At 29.3% G+C, this 20,637-nt stretch overlaps 3 protein-coding genes across 8 annotated transcripts; 2 read left to right on the forward strand and 1 right to left on the reverse strand.

Annotated features, from left to right (window-relative positions):
• Positions 1 to 413: 413 nt before the first annotated feature.
• LOC122400944 (protein stunted-like) lies at positions 414 to 2,205 on the forward strand. Of its 2 annotated transcripts, XM_043402740.1 has the most exons (4): positions 414 to 568; positions 700 to 830; positions 1,420 to 1,445; positions 2,039 to 2,205. In XM_043402740.1, the coding sequence occupies exons 1-3, from the start codon at positions 540 to 542 to the stop codon at positions 1,431 to 1,433; spliced, it is 174 nt and encodes a 57-aa protein (XP_043258675.1). In that variant the 5' UTR covers positions 414 to 539; the 3' UTR covers positions 1,434 to 1,445; positions 2,039 to 2,205. The 2 variants fall into 2 exon arrangements, with proteins under 2 accessions (XP_043258675.1, XP_043258676.1); XM_043402741.1 differs by lacking the exon at positions 1,420 to 1,445.
• Positions 2,100 to 8,455, reverse strand: LOC122400942 (negative elongation factor D). 2 transcript variants are annotated; one of them, XM_043402735.1, is made up of 12 exons: positions 8,282 to 8,455; positions 7,431 to 7,614; positions 5,065 to 5,284; positions 4,862 to 4,969; positions 4,627 to 4,776; positions 4,256 to 4,386; positions 3,704 to 3,891; positions 3,357 to 3,609; positions 3,045 to 3,255; positions 2,566 to 2,706; positions 2,359 to 2,488; positions 2,100 to 2,285 (listed from the first exon to the last, which is right to left on the reverse strand). In XM_043402735.1, exons 2-12 carry the CDS (start codon positions 7,607 to 7,609, stop codon positions 2,251 to 2,253), a joined length of 1,746 nt encoding a protein of 581 aa, XP_043258670.1. In that variant the 5' UTR covers positions 7,610 to 7,614; positions 8,282 to 8,455; the 3' UTR covers positions 2,100 to 2,250. The 2 variants fall into 2 exon arrangements, with proteins under 2 accessions (XP_043258670.1, XP_043258671.1); XM_043402736.1 differs by lacking the exon at positions 8,282 to 8,455 and adding an exon at positions 5,359 to 5,618 and having other exon boundaries at positions 7,431 to 7,537.
• A 1,571-nt stretch (positions 8,456 to 10,026) lies between these two features.
• Positions 10,027 to 20,444, forward strand: LOC122400734 (protein angel). 4 transcript variants are annotated; one of them, XM_043402348.1, is made up of 7 exons: positions 10,215 to 10,343; positions 12,793 to 12,921; positions 17,228 to 17,597; positions 17,657 to 17,835; positions 18,261 to 18,634; positions 19,458 to 19,704; positions 20,025 to 20,444. In XM_043402348.1, exons 3-7 carry the CDS (start codon positions 17,267 to 17,269, stop codon positions 20,418 to 20,420), a joined length of 1,527 nt encoding a protein of 508 aa, XP_043258283.1. In that variant the 5' UTR covers positions 10,215 to 10,343; positions 12,793 to 12,921; positions 17,228 to 17,266; the 3' UTR covers positions 20,421 to 20,444. The 4 variants fall into 4 exon arrangements, with proteins under 4 accessions (XP_043258281.1, XP_043258283.1, XP_043258282.1 ...); XM_043402347.1 differs by having other exon boundaries at positions 10,219 to 10,343; positions 12,758 to 12,921; XM_043402346.1 differs by lacking the exon at positions 12,793 to 12,921 and having other exon boundaries at positions 10,027 to 10,343.
• Positions 20,445 to 20,637: the final 193 nt, after the last annotated feature.

A 20,637-nucleotide genomic window follows, 5' to 3' on the forward strand; every position in this document is an offset into this window, starting at 1 on the left:
CCGTTATTTAAGCAAACAAAACCTACGCAAAAGCTAGGTATGAATAAATCTAAAATTTTCATTCGTTATTCCTGACTAATATTTGTCCGTTATTCCTGATTGAAAACATTTTGTACATATTCTCAAAGGTTGATCAGTCTGTTTTTTAGTTAAGCACAATTTAAATTGTTTTACATCATCTTATTTGTAATTTCTTTAGCACTATTTTATTTGAAGGTACTATACATACTCAATATATTTTCTCGTAAATCTTAATTATTCGCTAATTCTAAAATTGTAAATATCTTCATTTATTTTTGCATTTTGTTAACTTTTGTCATGATTTGAAAATACATTGTTAACAATAGCTAAATTTTGAGATTTCGAACGAAAATCATTTTACAGTGTTGCCCATCTTGTAAGTGGAATGTCTATGTAGTTGCCCATGCTTTTTGAATGGGAGGTATTTCTTACGAACCGTATGAAAGTAATTGATCTGTTCGTTTCGTTCTACTGCAGTTAAATCGAAATTCTTTCTTTTCAAAGTAAAAGTAATAAAAATGGCTGCGTGGAGACAAGCAGGATTGAAGTAAGAAAATTCTACAAAACGTTTTTGCTAATATTGCATACTAATATTATTAACAAAATGTTATATAACTTACGTACTTCCAAACAGCGAAATTTCTATACACCTATCTAATACAGTATTTTATATTTTAGTTACATCAATTATTCGCAAATAGCTGCAAGACTTGTTAGACAAGCTCTAAAACCCGAATTAAGGCCAGAGGCTCTAAAACGCGATGAAGCAAACGTAAGATTTACAAAGTGGGAAAATGGTAAACCTGTCAGTAAGTATATTAATAAATAATATTATTTAATTAATTTATCTATAATTTTTACATATGCAATATGAAATAAATAAAAGAATCATTACTATGCAAAACGAATATCCTAGGCCATGCTCTTAATATATCATAAACTCAAAAATTCAGAAAATTTTGAAAAATTGTGTGCAAGTAGTTTATCCATAACACAGAACCATTTTTCATTTGTGCATAATTCCAATTTGAGAAGGTGAACTAATTAAGGAGGTAGATACTACTCATCATTGATCTAGTTAATGGTTTATATAGAGATAATTTGTGTAACTATATTTTAACTGTACTTTATTAAGAGATTTAAAATATAATAGAAAGTATCAATTTTTACCCAAGTATATATACACAGAACACCGGGAACGATTTGTTCTCGATTTTAAAAGAGAGACAGTGTAACAGTGTTATATTAGGTGTATCCATGCATCTGTAGAAAGAGGTCATGAAAATTTGGGCCACAAGATAGCATTCAAATTTTTCTACTATTTTTTCAACAAAAGAAGGAATACAACTTATCCACGCCATAAATTACTTACTATATACAACAATATTTTTATTACAGCTGAAAGACAATAGTGACAACAATTTGTAAGTCTATAATCATGTTCAGTGACTGTTTGAAATCTATGTAAAATTAACTGTTTTTGAAATAATGCATGGATTACCACTTATAAATGCAAAGATGCATAAATAATAAGTAACCATTTCTTTGCTGTGTGACATGAAACTAAAATCATGAAAAAATTTAAGTGATATTAAATGACATACAAAAGACTGTAGTTATTTATATTTCTATATACTTATATATATAGAAATATAATTAACATAAGGAACGAAGAAAATCAAAAGTATTGTATTGTTGGTTTTAACATGCAGTTATTCCTAAATAACCATATTTTTCTCTAGACTATTGCTCTGAATATTAAAAACACCAGTTTTTAAAATATTCATTAATTACCCAGGCGTGCAATATTTATTTATATCACTAAAAAATGTTAAAGAAATAAAAGTTTTTGTTTTTATGCCAAAGTATGTCTATAAAACTAACAATTCGAAGATATTTAACGGTATAATATACCATTAAAGTGTTAGAGTGGTTTATTTTTATTTATTAACAAATTCACAAAATTAAGTGATTCACATAAATTACATTGCGTCAATAGTAACTGTTTTTGTTGCAGAAAAAGTATAAACCATATCACAGATGAGTGGAAGTCATCCTTTTCTAAGATATGTGACCACATAAGTTATACATGGCAGAAGAGATAGGAGTTTAATGAAATAGTCATTTATGTATGGTAATTCCTCAATATGTTCATCTGAAGTAAAGATATCTTTTGCGAAGTTACAAGATTCTTTTTCATTCAACCTACCTTTATTAATTGTTGAAACATCATCTCACAGTAGGACAATGTGCTTTACAATGTACTAAAGAATATTTAATTTCAATATTATATATAATTTTTGTAAACACTATCAATAAATTAATCAATAAACTCACCAATAAATTCTGAAACAAGATCATTATCGCTATCCCCGCGCATTGTACCTGTGATTTCTTCATCTTCTACCATAGGCAGAAATAAGTGAACAAATTCAGCAGTATACGGCGGGGCAATTGCTTCTAATACCTAGTAATATAAACATATTTTTATAGCTCAAATAATTTAATAAATTTACATCAATTTAAAAACTAATTGTACAATACCTCTGTAACGAAATATCTAATTAAAGATACGTCCGTATCGCCACGTTGCCAACATTGTTTGATGTAACATACCACTGGTACTACACAACCTCTACTTAATAAATTTACCATTCTATCAATCAACATTTTTTTCATTTCCAACTGTGCACCGAAAAAAACATGCAATTAGCTATTAATTATTATTACCTAGTCATTTGTTTTTAAATAAGAAGTATTATATCGTACCAAAAGTGAAAAATGAAAAAAAAAAAACAGCTGAGAATTAAATGTTCTGCTGAATTTTAGGCCATTACTTAAATTTTAGTTTTTGTAACTTTTTTTATTTTTCCCCCGTATACTTTCATAGTAAAGTATGTCTTTAAATCTAATTTGTTTCCCACTGTGAGTTTTCATATGTAATTTTTTAAGAATTCTAACGCGTTGAAAACTTAACTTATGAAATTAATCTTTTTTACTTAAAAGCTGTCAGCTGTTCATACCTGTACAAGTATCTCTAGTTCATCCTGTTTACTTTCAAATAAATATACAAGAAGTTGTAATACTTTTGGATGTAATAAGGAATGACACACTACAACTTCGTCAAGTAATGCGAGATGCACGGGACAATGTTCTGTGCATAATTTGAAATACGATGGTTCTGTTACGGTACATTCTACCCATCTAATTACCCCAACACTTACAACAGGAAATCTAAATAAAAGTATTACATTATGACTTTTCTTTCATGTTACGATTATGCAGTAATAATAATATAGCAACAGCACTGATAGTATAATGTACACGAATCATACCTTATACATTGGTACAAAGTATGTAATTCGGCTATCAATTCAGTAGATCCTTTATTAATGTTACAAATACTATGAACTTTTTCTATGGCTTGAATAGTGGTTTTTAATTCATCTTTATTTAATTTACGCGAATGTCCTTTTTTAGCTGGAATATCACATACACTAGCTGCATAAGCTAGTAAATATATATATTTTGACTTATGTTCGGGATTAATTTTCACACCGGGTTTAAAAAGTGCATCAACCAATAATTCTGCAATTGATTAATAAATTAAAAACTCGTACGCTCTTACTACATTTTTAAGAATAATAATATTACAACATTATAAATATATGCATATTATTACCTAAAAATTGTGGATTACGTAGTAATTCTATAGGGGGTGGCTCTACTGTAGAATAATTTCGAAACAGTACGCTAATATCAGCAGGATTTAAAGTGTTTCGAGATAACATAGATGCCAATGCTTGACATGCACTGGGACTACTTGAAGCCCCATTAAGTGCCATTGTAATTGGAGTAACGTCATGATGACTAAAAATGTACAAGTAAATATTTAAATGTAAAAGTCCAATATCTTAGTTTCTTTTGATAATTCATAAAAATGCTTCAGGGAGAAATTGTTTAGTCACTCAGAAACAAGTATTATGATAGTAAATTACTTATTTGAAGATCATTTTTTTCAACATTTGTAAGTGATGGGTATTTTTGAAGAAAACTACATTTTTGTGTGTTTGATGTTACTGCAGAAATGAAAATAAATTCTGTCAATCATATTTGCTTCTCTTTAGAGACATTTTCGTATTATCAAAAGAAATTGAGCTTTTTAATGTGATTATATTACGTGCCTTTTCACTTTGTGTAATATTAATTAATATATAAAACTATGTTTTCTTACTTTTGTTGAGCACATTTCGTAATTTCTTGGGAAAGCCTTTTCATCATAAAACCGCCACGAGATTCTTGAGCAAGGATTTGTAATAATACTTGACTATAAACATAAGTGTGTTGCCCATGACATACCATTTTCTATTAATAGAAAAATTATATGTAAATATTATAACGTTGAATATTTTAATTTAAAGTTAAGAAAACTTTTTCTTTATATACTCTCATCTAGTACTCAAATACTATTGCAAATCTCAATAATTAATTATCATCCTTGAGCGACCCTTTTTTATGTTAACGTATTTTACAGTTTTATGTAATTAAGCTCATTGCTTCAAAAAGATTAAATTGAAATATTTTAAACATATTAATATTACTAACCGCACATTCCTGTATACTTGACTGCCAATCTTCCGTATTTTGTAAAAAACCAGCAATCGCAGTTTTTAAAACACGAGAAAATACTTCAATTTGTTGTGCTGCCGTTGAAATACTTGTAATTTCACCTTGAAATCCAGCATCGGATATAAGCTAAAAAAAAGAAATAGAAATAAGAAGTTTGAAAACAAAAACTGATATCCTATACATATATTTAAATCTTGAAATGTACTATCACCTTTATAGTAAAATTCAACATTAAACAATCCGGATATTCTTCCGCGAGTCTATAAATAAGAGATCTCCAAGTGGGATGTTGAATCATTTCTGTTAACCAGGCAGGCGTCTAATATGAAACACATTGAATTTCAAACGTATATTAAACGATAATTTTGAATCTAACATCAAAGTTATTCAGAGTTCAGTGTACAAAAAACATACTTCACCCTCCTCTGTAAAAATTTTATCTGCCTTTTTAGGATCAAATGTTTTCAGTATCATGTCTTTTAAATTATTTTCCACCATTGCTTGAACGTCTGAAACTTTAACTCCAGCAAGAATGAGCCATTCTGCAAGGAGATTTGCCATTTGCGCACAGGCAGTGTAATTTTTGGATAATAGTTCAATTACTTGCTCAGGATTTCCACCAGCTTGAAAATATCTATAAAATAGCAAAGAATAATTATATAAAATATTATTATAACATACGTAATAGATTTCTTGGAAGCTTAGTACCATTTTGGAATTATGAATTTTAATGACAGTTTATAGAGCTCTTATATCCGAGAATGGTACGCGCGACACCTTTTCGTCAATCGCACATTCCCATGATTCGCGTTATTGCTCAGGTTACGTCGGTTAACGGCAGAGAAGATGTCATTCCTTGTCCACGCCGTCGAAGTTCATTCCTCGGTCGTTACAGAAGGGAAGTGCAGATTCTCCACCGGGTAGATACATAAATAAAGATGACAACGAATGTTTTACGTGTTTTTCCCCTTGACCAGAAACAGTTCTTATAAAATAAGGGCTGTTGTAATAAATTCCAAAATAAAGGAAATATTGAAACGAAGTAATTCATCGAGGAAGCGTATCAACCATTAGCTGAGAACAAGATGGAGTATGCTAACACTTAATAACTTCAATGCATTGAAGTTCTGAATAACATTAGCTATATCACTAATATGCTCAATAAGTACATATATCTCTATGTACACTCGCACTGTCATTACCTTGCATCGTAGATTAATAAAATTAAAGAACTCGTCGAACGTTAAGTTCACATAAGTAAAATCTGGAGAAGGTACAAGAATCAAGATTGCAAACATACAAAATACATGTGAAGGATGTAAAGAATTACAAGAGAAACGTGCCCAGAACTTAAAATATCATAGTCAAGTGTGGTAACACAGTTGTACTGATTGAGGCATATCTCAGTCCTATGCCCAGGAAAGCTGTGTTTTTTAAGCTTTTGAGGCAGATACAGACATGTTCAATAAATTCGAATTAATGTCTTTACTACTAGGTGGCAGTAGTTAGTTAAATTATATTTGGGAGCAGAGGTCGGTTCTGTCTGATAGACTGACTGATTTTAGTGATCAACTTCACACACGATGCAGGCATTACCCAAGAGAAGATATGCAGACGGTTCGATGACACTTGTTGCCATGGTCTGTTTGTCAAGTTACACACTCGTCGGCGACTTATATGGTGGTCTTTCAACCGCAACTCTTTTAAGAGTGAAACTATGCAACATCCTACATTACTACAGTCTCAGGTCTAGTTCCTGGATAAGTTTGGAGTAATATAAACCTAGACCAGAAAGGAAAGACCCAAATGGAAATATCCTTACTTACAATAATACTTGGCGTTACGATGGTATCATTTAAGTACCATAGAGAGATGACTTGTTGGCTAGGCATCTACAAAGTAAACGGGGCAAGGGTAAGGAGAGAAGGTCTTCGCGCCGCCCTATTTCCACTAGAGAGGTCCGCTTTGACGTCACGCTGCATAGTAGTAGGGTCTCCATAACCATGAGAGATACATGTTTGTTCTATTCATGGTTAGTATTTTAGTCTTGTCCTATCCTACTCTGTCGCTATACGTTTCGTTCACGTCCTTTGTCACGCGATGGAATTGTAGTTGTGGGTGACTCAACCAATAATGACAATCCTAGCCATCAAGTCATCTCTCTATTATACCACTTTGTGATGATACAAAGAATGTTAAGAGGGCTAAGTAATTCTAAGTATAAACTTCTTTGCGGTGAAGTAACCAGGGGATAGATTACACGCTTATGATCTCTGGACCACGTGTCCTCAGTACACCAGGCATCGACACGCAAAGCACATTAATTGTAAAACACTTGATTTTAGCTGTAATTGTTAAATTCGTCTGTCCAGCATTCCATTTTGGTCAAGAGAGGGGCTTGAATCCCATGAAGTGATGTGCAGAACAAACCATTTCTTGACGACCCCACATCAAAATTTAACAAAATGTAATCTGATTACATTTGTCATTATACAATGACATGTAATCATCCAATAATAAATGTCTAGTTGCAGTGTAATCATAATTGTATGTTTTTAAAGCCTATAATAATTGTTTAATTATCATGTGATTATCACGTAATTACAGTGTGATTACATATAATCATATTGTAATAAATGTAATCAGATTATATTTTGCACAACCAAACAAATCCAAAGTCAACAAATTGATTGAGCAATTGCTAACCATCCTTGTTAAAAGATACAAACATACGAACTTTCAGATAACATAAATTATATTGTTTTAAAGCTATATTGTACCTTTTAAGTTGCATGAAGATGCCAGGTTCCATAATATAATCAGGTGTTTTAAACTTGTCTAAACATTCATTTAATATTTCTTGAGGATTATCAAAGCTATCTTCTCCACCGCAGTCTTCAGTTGTTCTGGCCATTTCATCAGTCCAACCACCATGATTTTCATCATAATCGGATTCCATTATTTCTGAAAATAATTCATCAATTGTGAAAATTTTTTTAATTAAATAAATAAGCAATACAAGAATATCTAATACAACAAAAATTAAATTCAATTTCTTCACGTTATAATGAACAGCGACTTGCTTCTCTTTACAAGTTGTACGACTTCATTGTATGGTTTGCCTTCTTGATGTCACTTCACTATTAACTTTCTTAATGATTTGCTTGTTTCGAATTTCTTGTGATTCATTTTGTTATATCGTTAATAACGAAAATTATAATAGAAATTTTGAATACTGTTTGCTTCCGAGTAATTACCAATTAACTGAGCAATATTTGTTTACATTCTGTGATATTGAGGTTTACATTCACTGATAAACTTTAACTAACAGAGTTCAAATACATTTGCGAGTTACTTCTAGTACGTGTTTACAATAAATGTATTGTAATAAGGATTCTGGTTATACTATATATATATATATATATTGTTTATTATTTTCTAATTTCGCTTATGTAGTCTTATCATCCCTTGTTATATGTATCATATTATATCAAATGCTTTAGTTACACATGCATATTTTATTAATTAGATGTTATAAACGTAAGCGTTCAAATACTTTCGTGAACGAATGTAGATCATACAATTAGATTAGGTTATAATTTCATAATATTCTATGACAAAAATTACTTACTTTTATCGATTTATTACCTAGATTAAAATAACGATTAATCGTTTCTGTGTATTTTATAAACAATGTATATAATCACGTACAATGTCAACAAAATTATATAGCATTAAAAGCTCAAAGAATGCCTTTGACGGAAAAACATACATTGTATCCAGTACACTTGTTAAAGGATTCTGGTCATACTATACAGACACACTGAAGAGTAAGGCTGCTTTCAATTGGTAAGATTAGATCTATGACACGTATTCTACCAATCAGAAGGTTTGCATCTTCCGTGCAACTGTAATGTGAACAGGATTGGTGCTGAACTTAGTAACTTTCTTTCAGAAAAACTAGAATCACTTTGGCTTACGACGCTTATGTTTAGTGATGAAATTTGGAACGTTTGAATCGTTTTGAATCTATAAAATGGTGGAAACATCGAATTATTTTAAATGTGATTTAAAGCCTTAGAAGTCTTGAAAATTCAGATTGTCTTGAAAGTTTTATAGTTCCTGAGAAGTTCGATAATCAATACAGTTTGAAAGTTTTATTTGTTTATTAAATAAGTATTCAATATCTTATATACGTTGGTACATAATGTATTTGTATTGCTTTTGTTCATGCAATTTTATTAACATTCAATATGAAAGAAAATTTAGCAAGATATAGTTATTATTAATATACTTTCTTTTACTTAAGACTCTAGACTATAACCTAGAATATTTTATCTCCCTTTAGTATAATACATATTAAAAAGCGTAATTGTCTATTACTTTTCTTATCGTGCTTTTTATTGAAGTGCCCCTAAGAAAAGGCAACCCAATGCTCGCATGAATTGCAATTTTACAATCAGTGACCTTCCCCCACCAACGTACTTTAAAGTTGCGGAAATCTGCAAAATTGAAATTATAGTATATAATTACCAATGTGTGATATGAATCGATTCTAAAATCGATTTACATTTTAGAACAAAATAAACAATGTATTAATTTTTAATATATTATTTAAATAAATGAATTTATCTAGAAACTACTTACGTAATTAAATTTGTCGCCAGAAAAGATAAAATTTCATCGAAAACGGCGACTCAGTAACAATTTGTCACATGTTCCTCTGTTTGATTTTATACCATCAGTTAGAGGACAATGCAGCCTTTAAAATAATCTCACGAAAATGTGATAACGAATATGTTTATGATTTTAGATGATTTATAGATTCTAGTAGATGGGAGATCGGTCAATTACGATTAGATTCATGAATTTAAGCAGATATGAGAGAGGCGATACTCGCTTTATGAATTTATATAAATCCGACAATGGATAATTAGTTTAGCAAATTATTATTAGCCAAATAAGGTATTTTCAAACGCGAAATCCAACTTGATTTGAATATGCAATCTGAGTTTATTTCTTTTCAAGAAGTTTTACACAATAGACTTTTTGTGACATTTTTTTCTACTTCATGCTTTTGCATACATACCTTTAATCCATCTTACATAATAATATATGCACTAGCAAAAGAAAATTTTCCTGGAGGAATTGAAATTAAATCAATTTTTATAGAAATAAAAATCGATTTAGTATAAAAATCATAGAAATATCGTTCGCACTAAATACACATTTGTAATAATTATTTGGATGTAAAAATAAATTTTGTCTGTTAAATATTAGATCTTTATCAAATACGAATAATGAATATGTATATATAATAATACTATGTATATAATATTACAATGTTATCTACAACATCACTTGCTTATTAGGTAACAAGCTTTATGAAATTATAAATGTTCAATCCAATTGGATAATTATAGAATTTGAAAACGGATCATTGTGTGAATTGCGGCAATTCAATTGCCTATTGTGCGCCATACTACGTTATCTGTTTGCTATAGGCTACAGGGATATTCATTCCTACCTTTACTGACAACGAGTGACATAACCTAACCTATGCACCTACGCACAGTCATGTATTAATATCTCCACTGCTTTGTAAATAAATGAATACAGTAAGCAGGTTGTTACGGAAAATTCACAGAACGGGTCTTGAGATCTCTTGTAAATTCTTCCGTCGTGAAGCTAAGGTAATTATTTATTGCTCGATTCTTATTTCTTTTTTATTATTTATTATGTGTGATTTTGCATTGCGCAATTAGATTAATAATTCTTTTTCTTCAATTATTTTTATAGTTTTGTGACATTGTTTATAAAAAGTGTGCACAATACAAATTTACTGTCTAAATTCTCAATTCCGTATTTATTGTTTTACTTCGAATGCTGTATATGTTTTCGGTTTTATCATTCATATTTGACGCTTGTTTTATGTATATAAATGCATAGTTATTTCGGTAATTTACACAAATTTTCAAGGTTTTATCATTATAATATTTTTGCGCAATACTTCACACTACAAATAAATTTTTCATTATCTACAATTAAATTAAAATGTAAAACAAGAATTATAATATATGACGGTTATGGTCCTATAATTCTATTCTAAAACTATATAATATGAAATTGAATACTAATCATAAAACTATACGAAAAGATATCTTAACAATATTATGCACACACAGAATTGTAAACTTTTGATTGATTTTTAAATCAGAATATGATATTTCTTCTGTAAGTAGTTAAAATCATCTTTTTATATTTTTGAATATATTTGTAATGTTCTGCAACTGTAAAATTGGGTTAAAAGTGTTTTAGGGTAATATGTTTATATAAAACTAATATTTATTAATATTTATAAATAACTTGTTCTGTATAATAGAATTTAAAATAATAATTGTTTTTACGACAACATTATCTTTGGGTAATTAATATCGTATAGATTTTAATTCTTATCGTGTAGTATTATGTAATCAAGTAATTACGTACGTGTGTTTTTTTAAACTGTTAGTGATTTTAATTATAAAAAGGATGGTATACAATAAATATTATATACATATTGAGTTACTTAGAAAGTTTATGTTGATTTGCATTAGGTGTTGATATGGTTGTTTGAAAATTGAAATTCTTAAAGGTTTTAGTAATTAATTTTAACACTTAATGCATTTGGTTAATAATTAATGGAAATGTATTAGTAAAATATATTCTGATATGTGGTGATACTAGTGAAATAATATGTGCAAATTTAGTTTTAAGTTATTAAATATTCTGCTTTGCTAGCAGCATTTCCTTGGTAATTATCAGATAAAGACATTAATTAAATATAAGCAAAACTATATGATAAGACAGCAAACAATGTTATTTGTTATCTCTGTTAACATTTATCATGTTTAAGTGTTCTATGATTTCATTACAAATGGTTTGTTGATCTGTATTTTTTTTGCAATTTATTACATATATGAAAATTATCATTACTCAAACAAGTGAGTATAGGTAATAAAAAATGGATAATTTACTACAATGTCAAATAAAAAGAGACCACAGTTAACACGTTCGTTGCGGAAAAGATAGATTTACCTTCATATGCGTTGATTTTTTGGTGAGAATGTATTTGCTTTCTGAGACCTATTATTTTTAAGTCATATTCAATTAATGTATAACTATCGAGCAGTGTTATTTGTTTATGAGTAACTGGTTCAGGATAATCTTAAATAGAAATTTAAATGAAGAAAAATTTTATTTGAGGTAAGCAATATTTAATTTTTATCTATTATTATGAACATCTTGTAATATTTATCATTAATGATTATAAGATAATTTGTACTCTTATTTCATGGGATTTAAAATTTTTTACAGCTTTTACAGAGGAATTTTTTCCTGTCGAATATTTTTTGCCAGAAATTTGTCTGTAACTTGTGGGTAAGATTTCTTATTAGTTTTTTTATTGCATATTTTTATTTTGTATTATACGTATTTTATAATATTTATCAATAATGACTATATAATAATTTAGATCAAATCGGAAGTGAGTACCTGCTGCCCGAGTTATGATAGAGAACAGGAAACTTCTTGAAAACTGTTTTAAAATTGACTACAAAAATGCTGAGTACAAGTCAACATAGAATAGGACTTTGTTTATATTTTTTAATTTTTAATACTGTTGTTTAGATGTAACTATCATTACTAAAAAAAATTTATAATATATATTGTTATTTTTATGAATAAATAATGTATTAATTGCATACTTTTTCTTTTTTATTTATCCCTTATTTAATGATAATATAAACAAATTTTATATCATAAAATTATTGATACCCTAGTGGGTTGCATTGTTTAAATTAGTATTAAAGGATTAAATAATTTTCATTCCTTTCCGTCTTTGGGAGGATGTAAATTTACTTCCTCAAAGGGAATGGTTAAAATCATTTTTTTATTTTGCAAATATATTCATTACTGGGTTCATTATATGAAAATAACTACCGTGGCAAATGAAAATTAAAGAAAAGTCAACCGATTCCGAAGAAAAATTCATCTTTCATTTCGCAACGAACGTGTTAAGCATCATGTATTATTACTGATCACTTTTAAAGTTGGCTTGCATCTACAGCTATTTATGTTCTACATTTCATGGATTTGGAAAAGGAGTATATATTATCAAATTTTTCTAAAAAATGGAACCATTAATATGGAGAAATAATGTTAACAATTCAGTTAGCTGAAGTCATTGAAAACAGCAGTAATTGAAGAAAGGCATCCAGAATTATCTAGCAGGTAAGGTGTAATATTTTATAACACTGCTAGGTAATACATTCAAATGACTGCCATCTTATTCTATTCCACTTAAAAACCACACTTTACAATTTTAAATTACCATGTCTTTACAAACTATATAATGACAAATTTTAATATTATTTAAGAAAACTGAACTTGTTTAAAGACAAAATTCTCTAGACGAAACATTTATGATTTTTGTCTATTGGTCGAAGAATTAATAAAAATCTGCATAAACTTTCAGAGTAACTTAATTATTTTTATATTAACAGAATAATCATTATTCTTACGAATTAACATTTTAAGATAATATCATTAAAGTAACACAAGTACATAATTACAATATTTAACTATGCAATTTCAAGTGGTATTTCTTCCAATAACAAATTCAACCGTGTGTTTATGAAATTAATTATTTCATTCCAAATTAAATATTTTTTGAAGTAATGTTTCGCAATTTGATTGAAATTATGATGTTTAGTCGCTAGCAATATTACTGTAAAACACAAATTTCAATCTGCAATATCCACTGTATGATCTAATATAAAATCAGTTATTCCAAACATAAATCTGAAATAGAAAAACAAAAATGGAGGAGAGTTTCCTGAATATATTTTCGTCTAAACGATCAAGTTTAAAAAATGAGTCGATTATTGTAATGTTTACGTATTGATTTTGAATTTTTACGAAGCACCATATATCTAATATGAATTTGCTACGTAATATCGGATTTGGTAGACATTCACAAAAGAAAACATCCAAAAACAAGTGTCGGAACGGTTGTTAGTTCGAACAGGTCAAGAAAATATTAATCTCCGATACGTTCACGATGTTTTGCCGCCATTCGTTTCTCTTGATTTATCAGTGCTGTAGCTAGGCATAATCGTACTGACGCTAACTGTCGGAATTCGGAATTCGGATAGGCTAATCGTTGACGCTGTTCAAGTCAGACGCGCTGCGCACCTGCGATTCTCCCCTACTTTCGTCCACGTTTTCAGGGTTACTTTTGCCTTATCCGTCTTTTGTTTGATGTGAAATCAGGTGTTGTGGGAAAAGATGTGACCAGTTAAGTTTCGGTAAAGACACTATTCTAAACATACGTTTATTCATATAAATTACACTAACTCTCAATAGATTATATCGGGTTGCATGCCTCGGCTCAATTGAACCCTTAGCCTTTTTTTCTCCGTCTCACGTTTTGACACGCATTCACTCATATACGCACACAGGCGTTCACACCAAAGGCTCGCTTTTGGCACGCCGTCTTATCTCTGTTTATATTCTACGCGCCTAAGCGCACTGCTGTGTTAGGTGACAGAGGCGACGAAAAGTCGGCCCTACATTACATCTAAAGACGGTTAACTTGTTATGGCTGCTTTTTTAGCATGTGCGGTTTCTCTGTTAACATAGGTAACATACACTGCGAGACAACAAGATGACACGCTTCGAAGTTAACTTATTTCTGTTTATTAAACATTATAAGTTCAATGCGAAGTTTCATTTTAAAGTAGATCGAATTAAAAAATATGTGGTATCGCGTATAATAGTATTCGAGCTGGACATCAGTATAATGATGTAAACGAAGACGAAGTATTATAAGAAAGAATTTTATTCTATATTTTCAATTTATTTTATTGCTTTCATAAGCCTCATTCTGGACGTTCAGAAATGCTAACTGAAAGAGAAGAAAAAACAATTATACGAAAAATCAAACAAGATCTATTTACATCTGGATCGCAATTGGTTCACTGGTGGTTACCAGGAAGGCGGGTAGTAAATCGGCACTTCAAAAAGATACAGCTATGATAAAAAAATAATTATGCAATATACAAAATTTTATCGTGCATTGTTGTAGTTGTGAAAACAAAAACAGGCTAGCTGAACTTCAAAGAAATATCGCGCACGTCTGTGTAACATTCGAATCGTTCCATGCCAAATCGATCATTTTTCCCTCGATGTCTAGGATTTTATTCAAACTTGTAGTTTAAGTCGTCATTTTGCTGGTTTTGAATCTGTTTAAAAAATACAAGCCTCTGAAATTTAAGATTTTTATGAAAGTGCGTTATACTTAGGAATTTTGATTGAGAAGCTTTCTTCAGTTTTATTTGGAAAGAATGGATCTTTCTAAATCAATTTTAGCCTGAATGAAAATTCAATTTTCCAACGTTGAAAATCATAAATAAATTTGTATTTTTTAAATTCAGGTCCGTGATCACGTTTTTAAAAATTTGAAAAAAATTCGAAATACAAAATTACCATTGGAGTTAACAACAAGTTGTTTTTGTAATATATAGGATAGATGAAGAATCATAGTACAACCGACTAGAGAAAAAAATATGGTATACTATAATTTTTTCGTTGGAGGCTTCGTTTACGAGAAAATCGAATTTGAAGTTTACTCAACTACGCAATGTGATTTATTTATCTATCCGTTCTAATATTTACAAACATTGATAATGATAGAATATTGTAGGAAATACCCAGATAGTTCGATGAAAACAAAGCTTCAAATAAAAAAATCGAATATCAAATTTGGTTCTTATTTTTTTTAAACTACCCTTAATATTGTATGATCTACATCATATTCAATTTTTAATAAATTCTCAGATATCGAGGGAAAAACGTGAACGATTTAGCGTGGAGTGATCCAGCCACTAATGTAAACTAATAAATTTATATTTCGCATTATATCTTCATGAGTGTATTATTAATAGGCAGGTGAAATTTTCCTGATGAAAATAAATCCAAACAAGATCTTATGTGTATAAAGAAGGAAAGTATTATTGTAATAATGAAAAATTTTTAAAAATTTGTCTTTTTTTTTAAGGAAATGCACGTTTTAAGAACCATGCTCATTTTGAATGTTAACAAAATTTATTAATCGTTTAATATCTTATTTCATAATTATGTAAACTGTTCGTTAAAAATTTAATTCGCCAGTTGATAATATAACGTTCAAAGAAATTTTTTGTATAGTAAACAATGACGGTTACAGAGGTTAAAGCTCACTCCCCCATTTATAAAAGAAACGTTTCAAATAATTTTTTTATTCGTTAACAAATATTTATCGTTAAGACTTCAATATTCCTATTTCTATTTATAATTTCTAAAGACGAGATTCTCAAATTTCTTTCGCAATTGTTTGTTAGATCCCCCACCACTTTGAGCTCTTTTAGATCTGTTACTGATCGTAGATAATTTATCCTTAAGTGTAAATAAAAGAATTTATTTCAAACAAAGACAGTTTACAAAGGAATTCCAATTAAAATAAAAAATAAATTTGTATGCGTGGTATACAGGGTGTTCGATCCCCCCTGGGAAAAATTTTATTAGGGGATTCTAGAGGCCAAAATAAGACGAAAATCAAGAATACCAATTTGTTGATGGAGGCTTCGTTAAAAAGTTATTAACAATTAAATTCAACAATTTCAAATCGTTCTGGAAAAATTATTTTCGGTTGCGGAGGTCAATTACAATCATTTTTAGTGAATACACCTACGTCCGAAATCCTATCCATTTTTGAGAAAAAAAATCGGGTAGGTGCTGAAACTTTTCAACGAAAAAGAAAAATTTCAAATCGTTCTGGAAAAATTATTTTCGGTTGCGGGAGTCAATTACAATCATTTTTGGCGAATAGACATACCCCCGAAATCTTACTCACTTTTTAGAAAAAAATTCGAGAAAGTGTGAAATTTTTCGACGGAAAAAAAAATTTCAAATCGTTTTGGAAAAATTATTTTCGGTTGCGGGTGTCAATTACAATCAGTTTTGGTGAATAGTCATACCCCCGAAATGCTGCGCGTTTTCGAAAAAAAAATTCAATACAGGCGGAACTTTAAACGTTAATAATTTTTTAACGAAGCCTCCATCAACAAATTGGTATTCTCAATTTTCGTCTTATTTTAGCCTCTAGAATCCCCCTTTAAAATTTTTCCCAGGAGTGGTCGAACACCCTGTATAGTTATTTAATTATTATGGTTAAAGAATATAATATTTTTCTTATACATCGGCCACTCGAGGAGTAGACAGGTCAATTGCGGTAATTAAACAGAAACTATATTAGAAATGTTTTCATTTGGGTTATCTAGAAGTTAATCGTTTTATTTATCCGGATAATACTGTATATCAATTTTATTTTTTTTTTTTTTCAAATTAAGTTTCAAAATCTGCGAGCCTCGTGACTGTACATCCCTTGTTTAAACCACACAAATAACAAAAGTAAAATAGAAAGTAATTAAATATACTTAAACTTTTAAGCAGAATATTTAAAAATTGAGATTAAAATATAATTTTATTGTATTTGCAGAATTATAACTATGATACTATTTCAATTTCAACTCCTTATATGTCAGGAGTAGCAGTGAAGCCAGTACTTCTAAGAAAATTTTGTAAAAAAGTGTCAATATCTCATATATTTATATCAACTTATTCGTGTTTGATGAAAACCATGGAAAATTCCACAGCACAACAAAAATTTAATCAAGCAGCAATGGATCCATATTTGGAAACATATTATAATTCCAACAATAGTTGTGAAATGTCATGTGAAAGTGATTCTCAACCAGTTGCTCTTGAGACAAACACATGTGTTGATACATCAGTATGTTTGAAAGATAAGTATCTGGCTGATAGACAATGGTATAAAGCAATGAGACAATGGAAACGTATAAAGAAAGGTAATGTTAGTATTTATACTATAAAACAAAAATTAAAACTCATTGTGTAATTATTCCAGAGAAGATGACCTCTAATTCTGAAGATTATTTTATTCTAAGACTACTTTCTTTCAACATTCTGGCCCAGTCCCTATTAGAAACTTATTCATTTTTGTATAAACATCATGACAAACGAGCACTATCTTGGAAGACAAGGAGACAATTTCTCTTACATGAGATTTTAGAAACACAAGCTAATGTTAGTTTCCATAATGAGCTACTAATTTTTGTACAATTTAGAATAATCTTTCAATCTAATACATAAAATTATAAGAAATTATATATTTTTCAAGAATAATTATATGTTTAACAAATAAAATCAACTTTATATTAAAAAGATATTAATTAAGTCACTTAAAATGACATTAATTCTAAATATGATCTAAGGATATAAGAAAATCATGCATATATTCCTATAGTGTTCTGATAGTGTAATAGTATTGTAAGCTGATTAGTAAAAGCTTTCTAAACTATGTTTAAATAAATACAAAATGTAAGTTCGTGTGATTTTCATTTATATAGTTTAAAAAAACTTATAATTTCAAGGTTTCACTTCTCAATGAGAGTATATAGATCATATAAGAAATAGTTTGATTTTGTTAACAAGTTTATCTGTTTCATTAGGTAATATGTCTTCAAGAAATGCAAGAAGAACACTTGCAGGAGTTTCTGGTCCCATTCAGAGAGTTGGGTTATAATTATTTATATAAAAAAAAAACAAACGATAAAAAAGATGGTCTGCTCTTTCTTTATCGCTCTGATCAATTTGTCCTTCTTGAATATGCAAAGGTTGAGTTTTATCAATCAGGAATAGAACTCCTTAGTAGAGACAATGTTGGAATCATTGCAAAATTAGCAGTGAAGGAAAGTCCTGCAACACAGTTAGTGATTGCCACAACTCATTTACTTTACAACCCTAAACGAAATGATGTAAGACTGGGACAAATGCAACTTTTTTTAGCAGAAATTGAAAGAATTGCGTTTTTGGAGAATACATTGTAAGTAATTATTTTAATTAATTAAAATCTGATTCAAGAAATTACCAAAGTTATAATGTAAAATATGTGTTTCTTGTGAAAATTTGAAAAATTCTTTTAATTGAATTTGTCTGAAATTACCTGCAGTATTGAAACCTACATAATCGTTATAAACAGACGGAAAATATCCTTGTACTTTTAAAACCTATTGTCCAAAATGATATTGAATTGATTACAGTACATAATATTTTTTCAATACAATTTTTACATGTATCCACATAACACATTTGTAATATAAATGAAAATTATTTGAACGTTCTGGTACTTTTTATAAAAGTAATTTGAAATTTATTAACATAATTTTTTAAATATTTCGATGTTCAATTAGTTGCAAAAGAAATTTAATTCACTGCAAAGTTTATATAGAGAGTGTTCGGCCACCTCTGGGAAAAATTTTAATGAGGGATTCTAGAGGCCAAAATAAGACGAAAATCAAGAATATCAATTTCTTGACCGAGGTTTCGTTAAAAAGTTATTAACATTTAAACTTCCGCCCGTACTGAATTTTTTTCTTGAAAATGCGCAAGATTTCGGGGGTATATCTATTCACCAAAAATGATTGTAATTGACCCCCGCAACTGAAAATAATTTTTCCAGAATGATTTGAAATTTTTGAATTTAATTGTTAATAACTTTTTAAGGAAGCTTCCATCAACAAATTGGTATTTCTGATTTTCGTCTTAATTTGGCCTCTAGTATCCCTCATTAAAATTTTTCCCAGGGGTGGCCGAACACCCTGTAATACAAAATTTCGTATAATCTTCAACTTATAAATACGATGTAGGACGGGCGCCAAATATCTACCAATTATACTGGCAGGGGATTTTAATTTAGAACCATATTCCGGAGTTTACAAATTCATTACAGAAGGAATATTTGAGTATCAAGGAAAAGGAAGAAATCTGGAGGAGACAGAGTTTCGGTCTCTTTCAAATTCATTAATTCCGCCTCGGCTCTTCGTTACAGACAATTGTCAACATTTAAATGTTTTGAAAAAAAGATTATGTGGAGAAGGATCTGCTAGAGTAATGGTATGTTCTTTTAACGATAAATAAACATTAAAAAATGTGAAACAGCATTAAAAATTGAATATTCTGTACTCATATCTTATTAAATTTTACTGATTTATTGTTTATAAATCTTGAAATGCAAAAAGGAACATGATGATTTCAAGTTTTTGATCATCAAATCATTATTAAACGTAATAATTAAAATCTATGTCAACGATAGAAATATTTGTTCTAAACATGAATTACAGGGTATTTAACAATTTTCGAATTCATATTTTCATGTTAATGTTAAGATGATTTTTCTACTATCATTGAAATTTAATTTTTTATATCATTTACAGCTAGAAAATAGCGAATATCCCATCTCAGAGGAAAATACGTCAGACAATGATTCCTCGATATATAGTGATGTGAATCCAGATATGACTGATCTTCAAATAATAGAAATTGTACGTGGCTATTGTGCAAAGTTCTGTTCTGGCACTCTCACACATCCGTTCCATTTTCATAGTGTGTATAAACACCAAACACACGAAGGAGAACAAGAAGCTACGACTAATCAAGGAACATGGATTACAGTTGATTACATTTTTTATAGCAACTTGGAACCTCTTGAAAAATATAGATTACCAACAGCAGAAGAGTGCATCGCTTTGCCTACAATACCCAATTTTGCGTTCGGAAGCGATCATTTTTGTTTAGGTGCTACATTTAAAATAAAAAAAGCAAAACTGTAGAAGAGTTAATGTAACAGTTTATAATATTTTAAAAATTTTGGTATAAGTTTCGTATAAAAAAAATGTATTAAATGTATGACTGTAGGAAATAATACACAAAATGAAAATGATATTTTGTTTAAAACGAACGGAAATTATTTTTATTTCTTTTTCTTTGGTAAATATAAACAATTGTTTTATGTGAATTAAAATATTAATCTGTTGGTTTATCCACAAT

This window comes from Colletes gigas, unplaced genomic scaffold (assembly GCF_013123115.1).
Source record: "Colletes gigas isolate AHSC1104 unplaced genomic scaffold, ASM1312311v1 Colletes_gigas_Sc00020, whole genome shotgun sequence".
NCBI lineage: Eukaryota > Metazoa > Arthropoda > Insecta > Hymenoptera > Colletidae > Colletes > Colletes gigas.